This window comes from Pseudopipra pipra, chromosome W (assembly GCF_036250125.1).
Source record: "Pseudopipra pipra isolate bDixPip1 chromosome W, bDixPip1.hap1, whole genome shotgun sequence".
Classification (NCBI taxonomy): Eukaryota; Metazoa; Chordata; class Aves; order Passeriformes; family Pipridae; genus Pseudopipra; species Pseudopipra pipra.
The window spans coordinates 14582044-14600449 of record NC_087580.1 but is presented as its reverse complement, the minus strand read 5'-3'; the positions used below and the strand labels follow the sequence as shown (position 1 = coordinate 14600449).

At 60.2% G+C, this 18406-nt stretch overlaps 1 protein-coding gene across 1 annotated transcript; it reads right to left on the bottom strand.

Annotated features, from left to right (window-relative positions):
• Positions 1-222: 222 nt before the first annotated feature.
• Positions 223-3757, bottom strand: LOC135404869 (oocyte zinc finger protein XlCOF15-like). Its single transcript, XM_064639600.1, is given in 4 exon segments — positions 223-322; positions 3075-3190; positions 3192-3528; positions 3588-3757. Coding segments are annotated over 4 exon segments (723 nt in total).
• Positions 3758-18406: the final 14649 nt, after the last annotated feature.

Sequence of the window (18406 nt, the reverse complement as noted above, 5' to 3'; positions counted from 1 at the left end):
GGAGAGGGCCGCACGGAGAAGGGGAAGCCTGGACAGTGGGGACATCTGGGATCCCAAGGACGACAAAGTGGAGAACCTGGAGAGGGGGAATGTCTGGGAATGTGGCACCTCGAAGGCAAGAATCAGAGATCTTGGAGATGGATGGAACCATCAGGGGGTCCATTTGGGGTGGAAGGAGCGGCCAAAGCTCTTCCTGCAGGTGGGGCACTGGTAGGGCTTCACTTACTGGTGCGTCTCTTGGTGTCTCGTCAAGTTAGAGCTCTGGGTGAAGCTCTTTCCACACTCCCCACACTTGTAGGGCATCTCCCTAGTGTGGATGTGGGTGGTGTCAGAGCAGGTGGGAGCTCTTCCTGAAGCTCTTTCCACACTCCAAGCACCTGAAGGGCTTCTCCCTTCTGGGAGGCTGCTCAGGCTCCACCAGGTCCGAGCTCTGCCTCAAGCTCGGGCCGCCTTCTCGGCACAGGCTGAGTCTTTCCTCCTCACAGCACCCTGGGATGGCTTTGGAGCCCCTCCAGCGGGGGGATCTCCGGCCCTTTTCCTCCCCACTGCCTTCCTGCGCCACGGAGCCCTTCAAAACGGCCTCTCCCACCAGGCTCTGACGGAGGGATTTGTCCTCCGGGCTCTCCGTCCTCAGCTCGGGGCCTGGGGCAGGAAGCAAGAAGATTTGAAAAAGGAGATAAAGCCTCTGGCTGGGGACAGGGAGCACCAGGGTGAACGGCCCCCATGTTTCCACAGGAATCACAAAATCACAAAATGGCCTGGGTTCGACGGCCTGGGTTCGACGGGACCTTAAGGATTATCCCATTCCAACTCATGCCATGGGTAGGAACTCCTTCCACTAGACCAGGTTGCTCCAAGCCCCATCCAACCTGGCCTTGGACACTTCCAGAGATGGGGCAGTCACAGCTTCTCTGGGCAACCTGTGCCAGGACCTCACCACCCTCACAGGGAGGAATTTTTTCCAACTATCTAATATAAACCTCTGTCAGTGTGACGCCATTACCCCTTGTCCTGTCACTCCAGGCCCTTGTAAATAAATCCTTGTGTTTCCAGTACTGACCTGAAGTAGGTACTGACACAACAGAGGATGAGCTTGTGAGCCTTGAATTCAACTCCATGAACTCTTATAACCACATCACAGAATGTCCCTTCAAGCCGGAGCTCATTGGCGATGCTCCACTTGCTTTTGCTCATCTCCCTCTCCATGTTGGAGGATGACTGGTGGGTGCTCACAGCTCCTGTCAGTGCTGAAGTCGCACACACTGCCCCTGATTTGTCACTCGAGGTGTGCCAGGGGAGGTTTAGGTTGGCTCTTGGGAAAATTTTTCCCCAAAAGGGCTGTCCAGCCCTGGCACAGCTGCCCAGGGCAGCAGCGGTGGCGTCCTCATCCCTGTCCAGGTTTAAAAGCCGTGTGGCTCTTGGGGACATGGGTTAGTGGTGGCCTTGGCAGTGCTGAGGGACGGTTCTCTGCGGGCATTTCCCGCACAGGGTTCCGCGACTCCGCGTCCCCGGCGCTGCGGGGCGGTTCAGTGCCGGGCCCTGCCGGCGGCTTCTTTATTGGAACCTTTCCTTTCTGTTTCGCCCTCCCCGCTCGCTGCGGCAGAAACGAAACCGCCGGTCCCGCCCCGCGCTGCTGCGGGCGCCAGGCGGAGGCGCAGCCGGGGCACGGGGGGTCCCCCCGCACCCCCTACCCCGAGCACGCCCCGAGTCCCCCCCGGCCCCGCGGCCGCGTTCCAAGCCCGCCCCCCCGGCCCCGCCCTGCGGCTGCGCGGCCCGGCGGGAGCGGAGCGGGAGCGATGGTGAGCGGGGTCCGCGGGCCGGGAGCCCGGGCTGGGGCAGCGGCGGCCCCGGGGCTGGGCGGGGGAGCGCGGCCAGGAGGGCGCTGGAGGCTCCTCGGTCCCACCAGGGCGGCACCGAGCGGGGTCTCTGCTCTGCCCGCAGGTGCCCGAGCTGGAGAAAGCCACGGTCCGGATCCGGCAGCCCGAGCGCGTGCGGGGGATCCTCCGGACCCTCTGGGAGCAGGGGGTGGCCAAGCTGCAGGGAAGCCCTGCTTCAGCACCACTTGCCCTGGCCGAGGAGCTGCCAGGTGGGCACTGGAGCCCTGTCCCTGCTGACAGCAGCCTTAGGGGGGTTGCCCCCTCCATCCCTCCGTGCCGTGGCCCCTTACCCACGCCGATGCTGCCGTAGCCCAGGTGGGGCCCAGGTGACGCCGCTCGTTCACGCACATGCCCTGCAGCCCCCTGTCCATGCCGGTGATCAGCCGCCCCACGCCCACCACGCCGGCCACTGTGGCCCCTCGGTCATGGCTGGGGCGAAGGGACAGGCCCATCAGAGGTGCAAAAAAGGATGAAGCTCCCAAAGCTGCTGGGGGGGGCAGCACAGGGCTGCCCCCTCCCCGAGGTGCAGGTAGCCCACCACAGCCCATGAGCCTCTGTGCTGCAGGCAGAATCCACAGCTCAAAAACACGCATCCTGATGGGCTCAATCCTGCGCTGTTGGGGGGCAGCTGCCCCCTGCAGCACTGCTCAGGGCTCCAGCCTGATCCTGCACCTCCAGAACCCATCAGCTGCCTCCCCAGGTCTCACCCACAGAGCTGGGCTGAAGGCCAGCAGCTCCCAGCCTTCCTGCTGCTTCCAAACCATTTTGCATATGGCACATTGGAGCTTTGTGCAGCAAGGAGGAAAGACAACGTCCCGGCCCCTGCACCCGCCCAGCCCGGCCCTCTTGGAATTTCTGTAGACGTGTCGCTCATCTCCCTCTCCATGTTGGAGGACCTGAAGTAGGTACTGCAACAACAGAGGATGAGCTTGTGCGCCTTGAATTCTACCCCATCCACGCTTATGATGGCATCACAGAATGTCCCTTCAAGGCGGAGCTCATTGGCAATGCTCCAATTCCCTTCACTCATCTTCCTCTCCAACCATGTTGGAGGATGACTGTCTGGTGGGTGCTCGGCTATCCCCCACGTTGCAGTCAGAGGCAGTGGACCTCGCTGACGTGTGTGGAACACTCTGGTGTTGCCTACAAACATCCAGCGCTGAACCCACTCGCTGGCTCTCTTACGGGTGGGTCCATTGGTGTTTGGACAAGTGTCCACTCTGGGCAAAGCTCTTCCCACACTCCCCACACGTGTAGGGCCTCTCCCTGGTGTGGATGCCCCGGTGCCTGACGAGGGTGGAGTTCTGAGTTCTGTTGGAAGCCCTTCCCGCAGTCGGTGCAGCGGAAGGGCCTCTCATCCGTGTGAATCCTCTCATGCCGGAGGAGACTGGAGCTGGTCTGAAACCTCTTCCCACATTGTCCACACTGGTAAAGCCGTTCCCCAGTGTGGATGAGCTGGTGTCTTCGGAGGTGGGAGCTCTGCCTGAAGCTTTTCCCACATTCCTCACACATGTTGGGCCGTTCCCCAGTGTGGATGTGCTGGTATTTGCAGAGGTTGGAGCTGTCCCTGAAGCTCTTTTCACATTCCACACATAGGTAGGGCCGTTCCCCAGTGTGGATGTGCTGGTGAGTGAGCAGGTGGGAGCTCTGCCTGATTTAGGCAGAATCCACAGCTCAAAAACACGCATCCTGATGGGCTCAATCCTGCACTGTTGGGGAATGAAATCCCCCATCTGTGCCTCCCGCAGGCAGATTTTGGGGATATAGTATCTGTCTATCACCACGTCTTCCAGGGGGTCGGGTTTGTCCAGCGCCAAGGACCCCAGGATGCCCAGGAGGAGGAGGAGGACGAGGCAGTGGCTGCCCGGGGCCATGGCCATGGCGCTGGGGCTGCGGCGGCAGAAGGGCCCGGCGAGGGGAAGGCGGAAAAGGGGGGTCCGGGACGCCCCTTCCCTGCCCGGGACGCCCCTTCCCTTCGCTTTCCCTCCCTTCCCTTCCCCTGCACCCGCCCAGCCCGGCCCTCTTGGAATTTCTGTAGACGTGTCGCTCATCTCCCTCTCCATGTTGGAGGACCTGAAGTAGGTACTGCAACAACAGAGGATGAGCTTGTGAGCCTTGAATTCCACTCCGTTAACTCTTACGATGACATCACTGAATGTCCCTTCAAGGCGGAGCTCATTGGCTATGCTCCACTTGCTTTTGCTCATCTCTATCTCCATGTTGGAGGATGACATGGGTTAGTGGTGGCCTTGGCAGTGCTGAGGGACGGTTCTCTGCAGGCATTTCCCGCACAGGGTTCCGCGACTCCGCGTCCCCGGCGCTGCGGGGCGGTTCAGTGCCGGGCGCCCTTGCCCGCGGCTTCTTTATTGGAATCTTTCCTTTCTGCTTCGCCCTCCCCGCTCGCTGCGGCAGAAACGAAACCGCCGGTCCCGCCCCGCGCTGCTGCGGGCGCCGGGCGGAGGCGCAGCCGGGGCACGGGGGGTCCCCCCGCACCCCCTACCCCGAGCACGCCCCGAGTCCCCCCCGGCCCCGCGGCCGCGTTCCAAGCCCGCCCCCCCGGCCCCGCCCCGCGGCTGCGCGGCCCGGCGGGAGCGGAGCGGGAGCGATGGTGAGCGGGGTCCGCGGGCCGGGAGCCCGGGCTGGGGCAGCGGCGGCCCCGGGGCTGGGCGGGGGAGCGCGGCCAGGAGGGCGCTGGAGGCTCCTCGGTCCCACCAGGGCGGCACCGAGCGGGGTCTCTGCTCTGCCCGCAGGTGCCCGAGCTGGAGAAAGCCACGGTCCGGATCCGGCAGCCCGAGCGCGTGCGGGGGATCCTCCGGACCCTCCGGGAGCAGGGGGTGGCCAAGCTGCAGGGAAGCCCTGCTTCAGCACCACTTGCCCTGGCCGAGGAGCTGCCAGGTGGGCACTGGAGCCCTGCCCCTGCTGACAGCAGCCCCAGGGGGGTTGCCCCCTCCATCCCTCCGTGCCGTGGCCCCTTACCCACGCCGATGCTGCCGTAGCCCAGGTGGGGCCCAGGTGACGCCGCTCGTTCACGCACATGCCCCGCAGCCCCCTGTCCATGCCGGTGATCAGCCGCCCCACGCCCACCACGCCGACCACTGTGGTCCCTTGGTCATAGCTGGGGCGAAGGGACAGGCCCGTCAGAGGTGTAAAAAAGGATGAAGCTCCCAAAGCTGCTGGGGGGGGGGCAGAGTGGGGACACAGGGCTGCCCCCTCCCCGAGGTGCAGGTAGCCCACCACAGCCCATGAGCCTCTGTGCTGCAGGCAGAATCCACAGCTCAAAAACACGCATCCTGATGGGCTCAATCCTGCGCTGTTGGGGGGCAGCTGCCCCCTGCAGCACGGCTCAGGGCTCCAGCCTGATCCTGCACCTCCAGAACCCATCAGCTGCCTCCCCAGGTCTCACCCACAGAGCTGGGCTGAAGGCCAGCAGCTCCCAGCCTTCCTGCTGCTTCCAAACCATTTTGCATATGGCACATTGGAGCTTTGTGCAGCAAGGAGGAAAGACAACGTCCCGGCCCCTGCACCCGCCCAGCCCGGCCCTCTTGGAATTTCTGTAGACGTGTCGCTCATCTCCCTCTCCATGTTGGAGGACCTGAAGTAGGTACTGCAACAACAGAGGATGAGCTTGTGCGCCTTGAATTCTACCCCATCCACGCTTATGATGGCATCACAGAATGTCCCTTCAAGGCGGAGCTCATTGGCAATGCTCCAATTCCCTTCACTCATCTTCCTCTCCAACCATGTTGGAGGATGACTGTCTGGTGGGTGCTCGGCTATCCCCCACGTTGCAGTCAGAGGCAGTGGACCTCGCTGACGTGTGTGGAACACTCTGGTGTTGCCTACAAACATCCAGCGCTGAACCCACTCGCTGGCTCTCTTACGGGTGGGTCCATTGGTGTTTGGACAAGTGTCCACTCTGGGCAAAGCTCTTCCCACACTCCCCACACGTGTAGGGCCTCTCCCTGGTGTGGATGCCCCGGTGCCTGACGAGGGTGGAGTTCTGAGTTCTGTTGGAAGCCCTTCCCGCAGTCGGTGCAGCGGAAGGGCCTCTCATCCGTGTGAATCCTCTCATGCCGGAGGAGACTGGAGCTGGTCTGAAACCTCTTCCCACATTGTCCACACTGGTAAAGCCGTTCCCCAGTGTGGATGAGCTGGTGTCTTCGGAGGTGGGAGCTCTGCCTGAAGCTTTTCCCACATTCCTCACACATGTTGGGCCGTTCCCCAGTGTGGATGTGCTGGTATTTGCAGAGGTTGGAGCTGTCCCTGAAGCTCTTTTCACATTCCACACATAGGTAGGGCCGTTCCCCAGTGTGGATGTGCTGGTGAGTGAGCAGGTGGGAGCTCTGCCTGATTTAGGCAGAATCCACAGCTCAAAAACACGCATCCTGATGGGCTCAATCCTGCACTGTTGGGGAATGAAATCCCCCATCTGTGCCTCCCGCAGGCAGATTTTGGGGATATAGTATCTGTCTATCACCACGTCTTCCAGGGGGCCGGGTTTGTCCAGCGCCGGGGACCCCAGGATGCCCAGGAGGAGGAGGAGGACGAGGCAGTGGCTGCCCGGGGCCATGGCCATGGCGCTGGGGCTGCGGCGGCAGAAGGGCCCGGCGAGGGGAAGGCGGAAAAGGGGGGTCCGGGACGCCCCTTCCCTGCCTGGGACGCCCCTTCCCTTCGCTTTCCCTCCCTTCCCTTCCCCTGCACCCGCCCAGCCCGGCCCTCTTGGAATTTCTGTAGACGTGTCGCTCATCTCCCTCTCCATGTTGGAGGACCTGAAGTAGGTACTGCAACAACAGAGGATGAGCTTGTGAGCCTTGAATTCCACTCCGTTAACTCTTACGATGACATCACTGAATGTCCCTTCAAGGCGGAGCTCATTGGCTATGCTCCACTTGCTTTTGCTCATCTCTATCTCCATGTTGGAGGATGACATGGGTTAGTGGTGGCCTTGGCAGTGCTGAGGGACGGTTCTCTGCGGGCATTTCCCGCACAGGGTTCCGCGACTCCGCGTCCCCGGCGCTGCGGGGCGGTTCAGTGCCGGGCCCTGCCGGCGGCTTCTTTATTGGAACCTTTCCTTTCTGTTTCGCCCTCCCCGCTCGCTGCGGCAGAAACGAAACCGCCGGTCCCGCCCCGCGCTGCTGCGGGCGCCGGGCGGAGGCGCAGCCGGGGCACGGGGGGTCCCCCCGCACCCCCTACCCCGAGCACGCCCCGAGTCCCCCCCGGCCCCGCGGCCGCGTTCCAAGCCCGCCCCCCCGGCCCCGCCCCGCGGCTGCGCGGCCCGGCGGGAGCGGAGCAGGAGCGATGGTGAGCGGGGTCCGCGGGCCGGGAGCCCGGGCTGGGGCAGCGGCGGCCCCGGGGCTGGGCGGGGGAGCGCGGCCAGGAGGGCGCTGGAGGCTCCTCGGTCCCACCAGGGCGGCACCGAGCGGGGTCTCTGCTCTGCCCGCAGGTGCCCGAGCTGGAGAAAGCCACGGTCCGGATCCGGCAGCCCGAGCGCGTGCGGGGGATCCTCCGGACCCTCCGGGAGCAGGGGGTGGCCAAGCTGCAGGGAAGCCCTGCTTCAGCACCACTTGCCCTGGCCGAGGAGCTGCCAGGTGGGCACTGGAGCCCTGTCCCTGCTGACAGCAGCCCCAGGGGGGTTGCCCCCTCCATCCCTCCGTGCCGTGGCCCCTTACCCACGCCGATGCTGCCGTAGCCCAGGTGGGGCCCAGGTGACGCCGCTCGTTCACGCACATGCCCTGCAGCCCCCTGTCCATGCCGGTGATCAGCCGCCCCACGCCCACCACGCCGGCCACTGTGGCTCCTCGGTCATAGCTGGGGCGAAGGGACAGGCCCATCAGAGGTGCAAAAAAGGATGAAGCTCCCAAAGCTGCTGGGGGGGGGGCAGAGTGGGGGCACAGGGCTGCCCCCTCCCCGAGGTGCAGGTAGCCCACCACAGCCCATGAGCCTCTGTGCTGCAGGCAGAATCCACAGCTCAAAAACACGCATCCTGATGGGCTCAATCCTGCGCTGTTGGGGGGCAGCTGCCCCCTGCAGCACTGCTCAGGGCTCCAGCCTGATCCTGCACCTCCAGAACCTATCAGCTGCCTCCCCAGGTCTCACCCACAGAGCTGGGCTGAAGGCCAGCAGCTCCCAGCCTTCCTGCTGCTTCCAAACCATTTTGCATATGGCACATTGGAGCTTTGTGCAGCAAGGAGGAAAGACAACGTCCCGGCCCCTGCACCCGCCCAGCCCGGCCCTCTTGGAATTTCTGTAGACGTGTCGCTCATCTCCCTCTCCATGTTGGAGGACCTGAAGTAGGTACTGCAACAACAGAGGATGAGCTTGTGCGCCTTGAATTCTACCCCATCCACGCTTATGATTGCATCACAGAGTTTCCCTTCCAGGTGGAGCTCGTTGGTGATGCTCCAATTCCCTTCGCTCATCTTCCTCTCCATGTTGGAGGATGACTGTCTGGTGGGTGCTCAGCTATCCCCCACATTGGAGTCAGAGGCAGTGGACCTCGCTGACGCGTGTGGAACACTCTGGTGTTGCCTACAAACATCCAGCGCTGAACCCACTCGCTGGCTCTCTTACGGGTGGATCCGTTGGTGTTTGGACAAGTGTCCACTCTGGGCAAAGCTCTTCCCACACTCCCCACACCTGTAGGGCCGTTCCTCAGAGTGGATGTGCTGGTGGGTGAGGAAGCTGGAGCTCTTCCTGAAGCTCTTCTCACATCCCAAGCACTTGAAGGGCTTCTTCCCGCTGGGAGGCTGCTCAGGGACCATCAGCTCAGAGCTCACCCTCAAGCTCCGGCTGCCTTCCCGGCACAGGCTGGGTCTTTCCTCCTCAGAGCACCCTGGGATGGCTTTGGAGCCCCTCCTGTGGGGGGATCTCCAGCCCTTTTCCTCCCCGCTGCCTCCCTGCGCCGTGGAGCCCTTCAAAACGGCCTCTCCCACGAGGCTCTGCCGGGGGATTTGTCCTCCGGGCTCTCCGTCCTCAGCTCGGGGCCTGGGGTAGGAAGCAAGGACAGGGAGGGGATTTGCCTCCGGCCCACAGGGAAGGCCAAGGACATCCCCCCAACTCCGGCCCCGGCAGGACGGCGGCGCCAGCGGGGTTGTCCTGCAGCCGGGGCCATGCTGGGCTGACAGAGCCAGCACAACACCCGCCCAAAGGGACACTGACTGCCTCCTCACCTGCCTGGGGGGCCCAAGGCATCTTCCTCTTCCTCGCAGCCTCCTCCTCCATCCGCCCAAGCTTTGGGAAGGACAAATCCTGATGGGGGGGAAACAAGAGCTGAGCGCGTTGGCTTGGGGGTTCCTCCTGCCCAAGTTCATCTCTAGAACTCAGTGGGCATCCTGTGACCATAAAAACCTCCAAAACACCAAGATTCAGCCCAGAAAAACTGAAACCACCAAGATTCAGGCAAAAATCCCTTTCAGAAATAGCAAGCAGTGCAGGAGGAGCCTCCCAAGCAGCAGTTGCAGGGCAGCAGGGACCGACTTGAGCTGCCTTTGGTGCCCAGGAACTCCCCACACACAGCCCCTCTCCTGCCCCGAGGGACCAGCAGAACAGGGGGAGCCCAAAGGACTGGACTGGAGGAATTGAACAGAGATTTTGGGGCCATTTGATGGACATTTTGCAGGGGTGGTGCACAGACTAAGGGAAGGAGACCTGTGTGTTCTAGCAAAGAATGGGAAGGGGGTGGTGGGGGGTGAAGTTGTATTGAGTCGTGTGGGGCCTGGGCATGATGGGACTGGTGTGGAATAAGGGCCAGAATGTGCTGCTTTGGGCCGGGGTGGAGTTAATTTTCTTTGCAGGGGCTGCTGTGGGGCTGTGGTTGGGCTTGTGCTGAGCACAGGCTTGAGAACACAGAGGTGGTTTGGTTAGTGCTGAGCCTCCCCAGAACCAAGGCCTTTCCTGCCCCTGGCACAGACACACTGGGGAGTGGCTGGGGGTGGGGGGGAGGTTGGGAGGGGACACAGCTGGGACAGGTTTAGAGGGATGGAGATCGTTTTCCCAAGTCCCCATTCCATGGGATAGGGCCCTGCTCTCCTGGAGGTGCTGAACACCTGCCCAACCGTGGGAAGCAGGGAATGAATCCCCTGTTTTGTTTTGCTCCTGCGTGCAGCTTCTGCTTGTCCTTATTAAAGTGTCTTTCTCTCAACCCACGAGTTTTCCAGCTTTTCCCCTCCCAGTTCTCTCCAGGGTCCTGCTGGTGGGGGAGTGAGGAGCGGCCGGGAGGGGCTTGGGGGCTGCATGGGGTGAAACCACAACAGCCTTTGTTGGTGTCCAGGGTGGGGCTGGGAGTGTTGGAGATAGCCACAGATGTGTCTGGGATGTGCTGCTGAAATTTGCAGCTGCTGGTGCTGTCTGGGGCTCCTGGCTGTGTGTCAGAGTCTGGGGCTCCTTGGTGGCTGCAACTCCGTGTGAACTCGAGCTGAAGGGCCTGTGACCTGTGGGTGAGTCCAGGCTGGAGCAGAGACCCCCCTGCAGCCTGGGGAGGAGCCCACACTGGAGCAGATTTGCTGGCAGGACTTGTGACCCTGTGGGGGATCCACACTGGAGCAGCCTGTTCCTGAGGGACTGATCCCATGGAAGGACCCACACTGGAACAGCCTGTTCCTAGGGACTGATCCCATGGAAGGGACTGACACTGGAACAGCCTGTTCCTGAGGGACTGATCCCATGGAAGGGACTGACACTGGAACAGCCTGTTCCTGAGGGAGTGATCCCATGGAACGGACCCACACTGGAACAGCCTGTTCCTGAGGGACTGACCCCATGGAAAGACCCACACTGGAACAGCCTGTTCCTGAGGGACTGATCCCATTGCAAGGACTCAGGTTGAAGAAGTCCATGGAGGACTGTCTCCTGTGGGAGGGAGCCAGGCTGGATGGAGCAGGGGAAGGACTCCTCTCCCTGAGGTTGAAGCAGCAGCACAAACATGGGATGAACTGACCATATCCCCCATTCCCATCTCCCTGGGCCACCGGGGTGGGGGGGGAAAGGGAGGAAATCAGGGATGAAGTGAAACCCGATGGTTTTGTAGGATTTGATTTCCTTCCCGTTCTCCTGCTCTGATTCGATTGGTCACAAATTCAGTCATTTCCCCAGGTCATGTCTCTCGTGCCCGTGACAGCGACGGATGAGTGACCTCTCCCTGCCCTTATCCCAACCTGCCAGCCTTTCCTTCTGTGTTCTGTGCCCTGCCCGGATGAGGAGGGCAGTGAGGGAGCGGCTTTGGTGGCCCCGGGCCCCCAGGCAGGGCCAGCCCAGCCCAGGAATCCTTGCAAGAATTCCATGGGGCTCCCTCGGAACCGCCAGCGCACGGCGGGTCCGGCTGCGCGGGCAGGCGGCCCCAGAAATACCAACTGGGCCCAACAGGACAGGGTGAGGGGGCAGGGGGTGCTGGGGGGGGAAACCTCCTTCCTCCGAGCTGGCAGGGAGAGGAGGAGGGAGAACCTGGTGCCGAGTAAAGGGGAGAGGAGGAGGGATGAGGCTGGAGCTGTGGAAGGCGCTGGAGGCGGCCGGGGGGCAGCCGGGACTTGGCTTTCCACATCTGTGCGGGGAAAGGAAGCCAGTCCCTGGTTTCTGGGGCTGTCCCCCCTCGCAGTTTGTTGGGTTTAACACCAAAGTGCAGCAAAGCCCCGCCCCAGGGCACGGCCGGTCCCGGACACAGCCCCGGCGGGCGGGCGGGCGGAAGCCATGATGGCGGAAGGTGCGGCTGCGCTGGGGGAGATTGCGGGGCCTGCGGGAGAGCGGGGCTCTGGGGATCCCCTCGGGGGCTGCGGGGAGCGCGGCTGCGGGTGGAAAGGCTGGAGGGCTCGGGAGGGTTTAGCCAAGGGGTTCGGGGGTTCCCGAGGGTCAGAGCGCAGGCCTGGAACCAGCGAGCGGAGGGGGGGAACTTTGCTAATGCCCTGGCTGCACTGCGCAGGCGCCGGCGGAGTCCTCAAGAGGGAACATCAACTCCCATGAGGCTCTGCGCGACCCGCCATTACCCCCTCCCGCCACAGCGCCCCCTGCCGGCCCGGCGGACCGACCCCAGGGAAAGGGGATCTTAATGCCCCCTCGAACCCCAGAGACCCCCAACACTCAGCACACAGAGACCTCACAGGGAAGGGGTCCCGGGGTCCCCTAAAGCCCAGCAGTGGGGTTCAGGGGATCTCCCAGCCCTCAGGGGAGAGGTCTTGGGGGTGCCCCCCAAAGTGCGGGGGGGTGATGGACCACGTCCGGGTAAGGGGATCCCAGTGCCCCCAGTATATCCCAGTGACCCTCAGTACGGCCCAGTAACCCCCTCAGTGACCAGCCAGTGTGTCCCTGTGACCTCCCACTGCCCCCCAGTATGGCCCAGTGATCCTGCAGTGAGCACCCAGTAACCCCCAGTATGGCCCAGTAACCTGCCAGTGTCCCCCTGTGTGTCCTGGTAATGCCCCAGTAACCCCCCAGTCCCTCCCAGTGCCCCCTGCTTCCCCCCAGTGTGTCCCAGTATCCCCCAGTAATCCCCCAGTGCCCTGCAAAGCCCCCCAACTGTCCCCAAGGTGTCCCCAGACGCCCTTGGCCTTTCTGTGAGTGTGAGGGGGAGAGGGGATGTTTTTGTGCTCAGAGGGTCCAGGGGGAGCTCCTGGGGTGAGATGGAGGGTTGGGGACATCAGGGATGGAGTTTGGGGACAGTGGGGAGGAGTTTGGGGACAGTGGATTTAGGGGTGTCAAGGGGGGAATTGGGGCCATGGGGAGGCCCTGGGGAAAACGGAGACACCAGGGGGGTCTTGGGGTGTTAAGGAGGGAACTGGGGACACAAAGAGGGTCTTGGGGACACCAGGGGGGTCTCAGGACTCACCTACTGGTGGTGCTGCCCATCCTCTCCCCCCCCCAGGCCCATTTAACCCCCTCAAATGTCCCCCAACCCCCCTTTTCCATTTAATCCTCTCCCCCTACAGATCCATTTGACCCCCCAATGCCCTCAAGACCTTTTAACTCCCCCAAATGCACCCAAAGCCCTCCAAAACCACCAAATTCCCATCCAACACCCCAAGATCCCCCCAAATCTCCCCCAGCTCCCCCCTCAAATGCCTTCCAACCCCCCCAAGAGGGGTCACCCAGCACCCTAGGACAGGAACACAGTGGGCTGTACTGGGGGCACTGGGCTGTACTGGGAGGGCACTGGGGGGTCCTCAGGTGTCCCACGACAACGTGGCCCAGCTCCAGGAGAGATCTGGGGAGCAGTGAGGAGCTACTGGTCTGTCCTGGTTTGTTCCCCCAATCCCCAAAGCCCCTCCCCAGTTCCCCCAGGACCCTCCCGCACCCCAAAGCCCCCCAGGGCCCCCCAGGCCCCTGACTTGGTCCTGCTGCCCCTTGAGGATCTGCAGCTGCTGCAGAACCAGGCATTTTCTCAGCAAATGTGCAGCTGACACCAAGCTGGGGGTGTGTTGATGTGCTGGAAGGCAGGAGGGCTCTGCAGAGGGACCTGGCCAAGCTGGATCCATGGGCAGAACAGGATCAGACATATTCTGTCATCCTGGGACAGGGTTCAGGGTATCATAAACCAAGTGCCAGACAAGTCCCAGTCTTCCCCTAAACACAAAGATGAGAAGAAGAGCAGTAAGTCTCCGGAGAAGCCAGAGAAGAAGCCTCTGGAAAAACATGGCAGCCACAAGAGTCTTCAGCGGGAAGGGGAAGTTGCAGAAGGCTCAGTCGGAAGCCAGGATGCCGGAGTGCCCTGCTTGGACTTCCACGTCACGCGTCGTGAAAAGGTGTTTAGGAGGATCCTGAAGAGCAAGAAGCTGCCACCACCAAAGCAGGTAAAAGCCTGCAAGGCTCAGATGCTGAACTTGCCGTGGTCTGGGGCCCTGGAACAGTGTGCCCCCCAGGTGATAACAACACAGAGCCTTGTCAAGGCCACTGATGATGTTCCACAATAGCTCTGCAGTATCTCTGTGGATGGGGAGATTCTCAGCCTCCCTCAGATGTGTGGAAAGTGGGAGTGCTCTGTGTCCAAGCATCCCATCTGTTCAGAGAATTTCTCAGTCTGGAAATCATTAAAAATGGTCCCAGGGCAGGGCAGCTCCCAGGCATTGTTCTCTTCAGCTGAGTCACTTGGGAGAGGTTTCTCTCTTGGTCCCACTGTAGGTCCTGCCTCTGCTCTGGAGCCTGCTGACCCATGGGACATAAAAAAGCACTTGTACTCCGTGTAAATCAAAAACTCCACTGCCAAAACCTCAGGGCCTTTAGGGAAGGAGTGTGAGGATGAAGGTGACAGGAGTATAAACAGGCTTTTCTCTTTGGTTTTAGATCCTGCACTCTCTGGGACTGGGACCTCCCATTCCCCCTGGCTCTCTTTTCTCTGTGGTCCCCTACCCAGAGGAGGACAGAGTCCCCACAGCAACAGAAGACCTCAGACACTTCATCCTTGTTGAACCTGAGGGTGCTGCTGCAGAAGATGATGTGGTGGGTATTCCTTTTGTGCCTTCAGTGAGGGTGCCAGGGCAGGGGACAGGTTGGATGGAAAAGGGTCACCGTGGAGGGGCAGTGAAGATGTGATGGGGCCCCATGTCTGCAGGCATCCTTTCCACCAGGGATGAGAGAAAAGAGTCAGCTCTGCTGGAGACACAGAGCAGTTCTGTAAGACAACAGGAAAAAAATCGCTTAAACCCATCAACCCAAGAGTCCTTGGTGGGGAGAGGGTCCTGGGTAAGGAGGGGTGTCCGAGGCAAGACAAAGGCCAATAAGGAAGACCAAGTCCATGGGCAGTGGTGATTATTTATTCTCTCTCCTGTTGGCTAACAAATCCCCCATTCTGCTTTCCAGGAGGGGGGTGTCTCAGGGCAGGTCTCACCTCTCTCTCTCTTTTTTCTCTCCCCTTATGCCAAGGCCCCAGAGGCAGAGGCACAGGACCACTTGAAGGAGGGGAAAGCCACGAGCAGACACAAGTCTAGCAAGGAAAAGCCAAACTCCCCCCAGAGCCCGAAAAGTCTCCAGGATCACTCCCCAGAAACACCCAGAAGTTCACCTGAGCCAATGAAAAGCCAACTGCAGAGTGACTCAACCCTCGAGAGACCTGCCAGGTGAGCTGCAGGGGAGGAGGTGATGCCTGTGCTTCACGCTCATCTTGCCAAACGAGGTCCATCGTCCTCAGCTCCGCAGCGACCCTCTGCCAGTGCCTCCATGGGATGGCGAGTGCACAGCCCTCCTCCTTGTCTCGTTTGCCCCTTAGCAATGACTGAAGCTTCCCTTTTAACTGCCAGGCTGAGAAGGTTCCGGTGGATCGTTCCTGCCCACGGCGAGGTGGAACTGAAGATCCGCTTCAGCCCCACAGTGCCAGGGCAGTTTGACCAGCTGATGAACTTTGAGATCCTGGGCTCAAAGCGCCTGTACCAGTTGCCCTGCAGTGCCACTGCCCTGTACCCCAGCATCAGCCAGAACCCACGGTAAGGCTGGGCCACAGGAGCATCCCACACTGCACCCCCGACCTGGGAGCCAGGGCTGCCCCTTGTGACCTTCTGGCTGGGGCAGATGGTGCTGCCTGAGTCACCCAGCATCCCTTCCTCTGCTGGGAGCTGGGAGGCTGAACTGGTACCTCAGCCACCGAGAAGGGTGATGGCTTTCTGACTAGATTTCCTACTTGCAGCATCTCAGAGCTCCTCATTCCCAATTGTCTCTGCCCAGGCTGGTGTTTCCTCGCTGGAGGAAGAGCAAGGAGAAGGAGGACATCATCTCCAAGGAATATGTCATGAGCACAAAGCAGTTCCACTTTGGACCGCTGCTTTGTGGCAAGTCAGGAGAGTGGTATGTGCTCCCTGCTCCCAAGTGAGCATCCCTGTGTGCTGCCTGTACAGACTGAGATGTCGGGAGGGGATCTCCAGGGCCTTGTGCTCTCCTGGACACACTTGCAGACACACTGTCCCAGTGGCACAATGCAGGGCAGTCCCGGGCAGAGACCTGGCAGACACATGGGCTTGAGGGAGCACAGATGTGTGAGTGTGAGCAGATAACAGGCAACTGAGCCTTGGAGGAGCTGCTTTGCCAGCCTGGTGGGTGCCCTGGTGTCCAGAGCCACCAGAGCTGCTGCTGCCAGCCCGAAGGTGACTTGGGGCAACCTGTGTCCCCTCCACATCTCAGCTCCACCCCTTAGGAAATGAACTTTATGGTGCTTTTTCAAGTGCTTTGAGCTCGACAGGTAGACAAACAAGCAAGTATTCTCTAGATGGTTTTGTAAACCTTTCATTAATCTCTAATAGTAGTGAGATTTTGTGATTTGACCTGCCAATATGTGTGAGTCAGAGGGGAACTTACAGCAGGAATTGTGTTTTCCTGAGATTCCAGTGCATCCACAGTGCTGGAAAAAGTCTGCCTAAAAATGTTGTCATTGTAGCTGTTGGCATATTTCTGTTTTTAATGTCACTCTTCTTTTTATTTTTTTAATAATATTTGAAGTTAAGGTCTTGTCTCCATGGGAGCTCTGGAAGGCCAGGCTGATGGATGGTCTGGGATTTCTGTTTGCCTCTTTAGCCCTTTCATTCCAAATTCAGTTGCACACCTCAGGGAAGGGTCATTTGTTATCTTTCACATTCCCCTTGGGAACTGATGCTTTTGATTTCTTTCCCTCAGACTTTTGAGCTAACCCACAGTAGTCTGACAACTTTTCTAAAAGAGATAAGCAAAACTCTTTTGCAAACATCTTTTCCAAAGCCTTTCTCTATCCTCTGCAGGGAAGGCACCCCAAGAAAGAAGGGGAAAGAACCCTTGTGCCTGGTGTATTGTTGTTTTTCCAGGCACTTTTGAATTTAAATTGTGTGAAACACTTATGAAATGGCCTGTGCATCGTCACGCTTCTGGGGTGCAGGCACCAGGTATAGGGGCAGCATCAAAGCCAGGCAAGGATGAGCACACAGACCGTGCCTCGTGCCCCTGACAGGGATCCTTTTTCTTCTCCTGCTTGTTAGACCATGGTCTTCCAGTGCCACCTCCTGCTGCCAGCACACAGTGCTTTCCTCGGTGTGTGGTGAGGGCAACAGTCTCCTCTGCAGCCTTTTCCCCTTCTCTGGACAGGTACAAGGCACAGAACTGCCCCGGCAACAGCGAAAAGTTAACCATCCTCAACGACTCCCCCATGGAGGCAGAGGTGCATTTCTCCTTTGAGAACGACAGCAAAGGAGAGATGTTCCTTTTGGACCCTCCCAGCATGAGGCTGCAGCCCAAAGAGAAGAAGGTAGGAGGTGAGCAGGTAGGGCAGGCACCGCAGAAGTGCCGTTCCTCCTGCTCACAGAGGGCTCTTTGTATTTCTGTTTGTGGGGACGGGTTCAGAAGCTGAGTGTTTGGGCGTACCCGACTTCTGCTGGCCTCCTGGAAGACAGTCTCGTCTGCTGGATCAAGGACAACCCAGAGCCAGTGGTCTTCCAACTGTGCTGCCAAGGGGTGCAAGTGAAGCTGGGGGTCAGTCCCCAGGAGCTGCATTTCAACAAGCTGCTTCTGCACAGGTCAGTCATCCCACGGCTGAGGGCACTCCAAGGCTCGTGACAAAGAGAAGAGGTTTGACTCTGGTTCCAGAGGCTCAGATGGAGCTGCTTTGAGCCGCATTCAGTGGCCAGGCTGGTGTGACCACCCAGCACTGACGCTGAGTGTCTTCCTGTCTCTGCAGGACTGACACCCAGACCCTGGTCCTAAGAAACGACAGCCCACTGCCCATGGCATGGCATCTCAGTGGGCTGGACGACCTTGGAGATGAGTTCTCTGCATCGCAAGGCAGGGGCATCGTTGGGCCCCGCACAGACTTTGAGGTGAAGCTGAATTTCAAGGCCGAGAAGATTGGCATCACAAATAAGATGATCCAACTAGAGGTGAGAGGGGCTTGGGCCTGCCTGGCAGAGCAGGGCAGAGCAAGCAGCCGTGTGCTCTTAGGGACAGAGTCAGGGAGAGCTGCACCTGACAGACACGGGGGTGCTGTGGCCCCAACTTCTGCCTCTGTGCTGGGTTGGCCGGGTGCCCAGGCTCTGCATCCAGAGCCTGTACCACAGCCACCTTGCTGCTGTGCAGGCTTGAAGGCTGTTGTTTGGTTGTACAGACCAGCATTTGCTCTGCACCCTTTCTGGGATTTTGTTCCCTGTGGTTTAGAGGCTGCATTTCAGCAAACATGCGAGGTGATTGACGAGGAGGGCGCTAATTGTCAATGCCACCTGCTCTGGGACACCTCACATTTCTTGTGGTTGTGTTTACAGCCCTGGCCCTCTCAAGGGTGCTTTAGCAGCACCATTCCCTGCTGTGGGAGTGCAGAATTGGGCTGATAAGGTTTCCTACTGCAGCGGAATCCTGCCGGGGCAGCCTGAGATGAACAGGTTAAGAAAACTTGGGAGTCCCCAAACACTTGTCAAGCCAGGGAGGCCGTGGGGGAAGCAGCTGGCAGAGACAAGGACTTAGAGGCTGTCTTCCAAAAGAATGGTCTAAGCAGTGTTTGTTTCTTGCTGCCTCAGGTTTCAGATACAGAAAACATCCTGGGCATTGTTCAGGCTGAAACCATCAAAGTCTCTGTGGAGGTCTACGATGTTAATCTGAGCATCAGC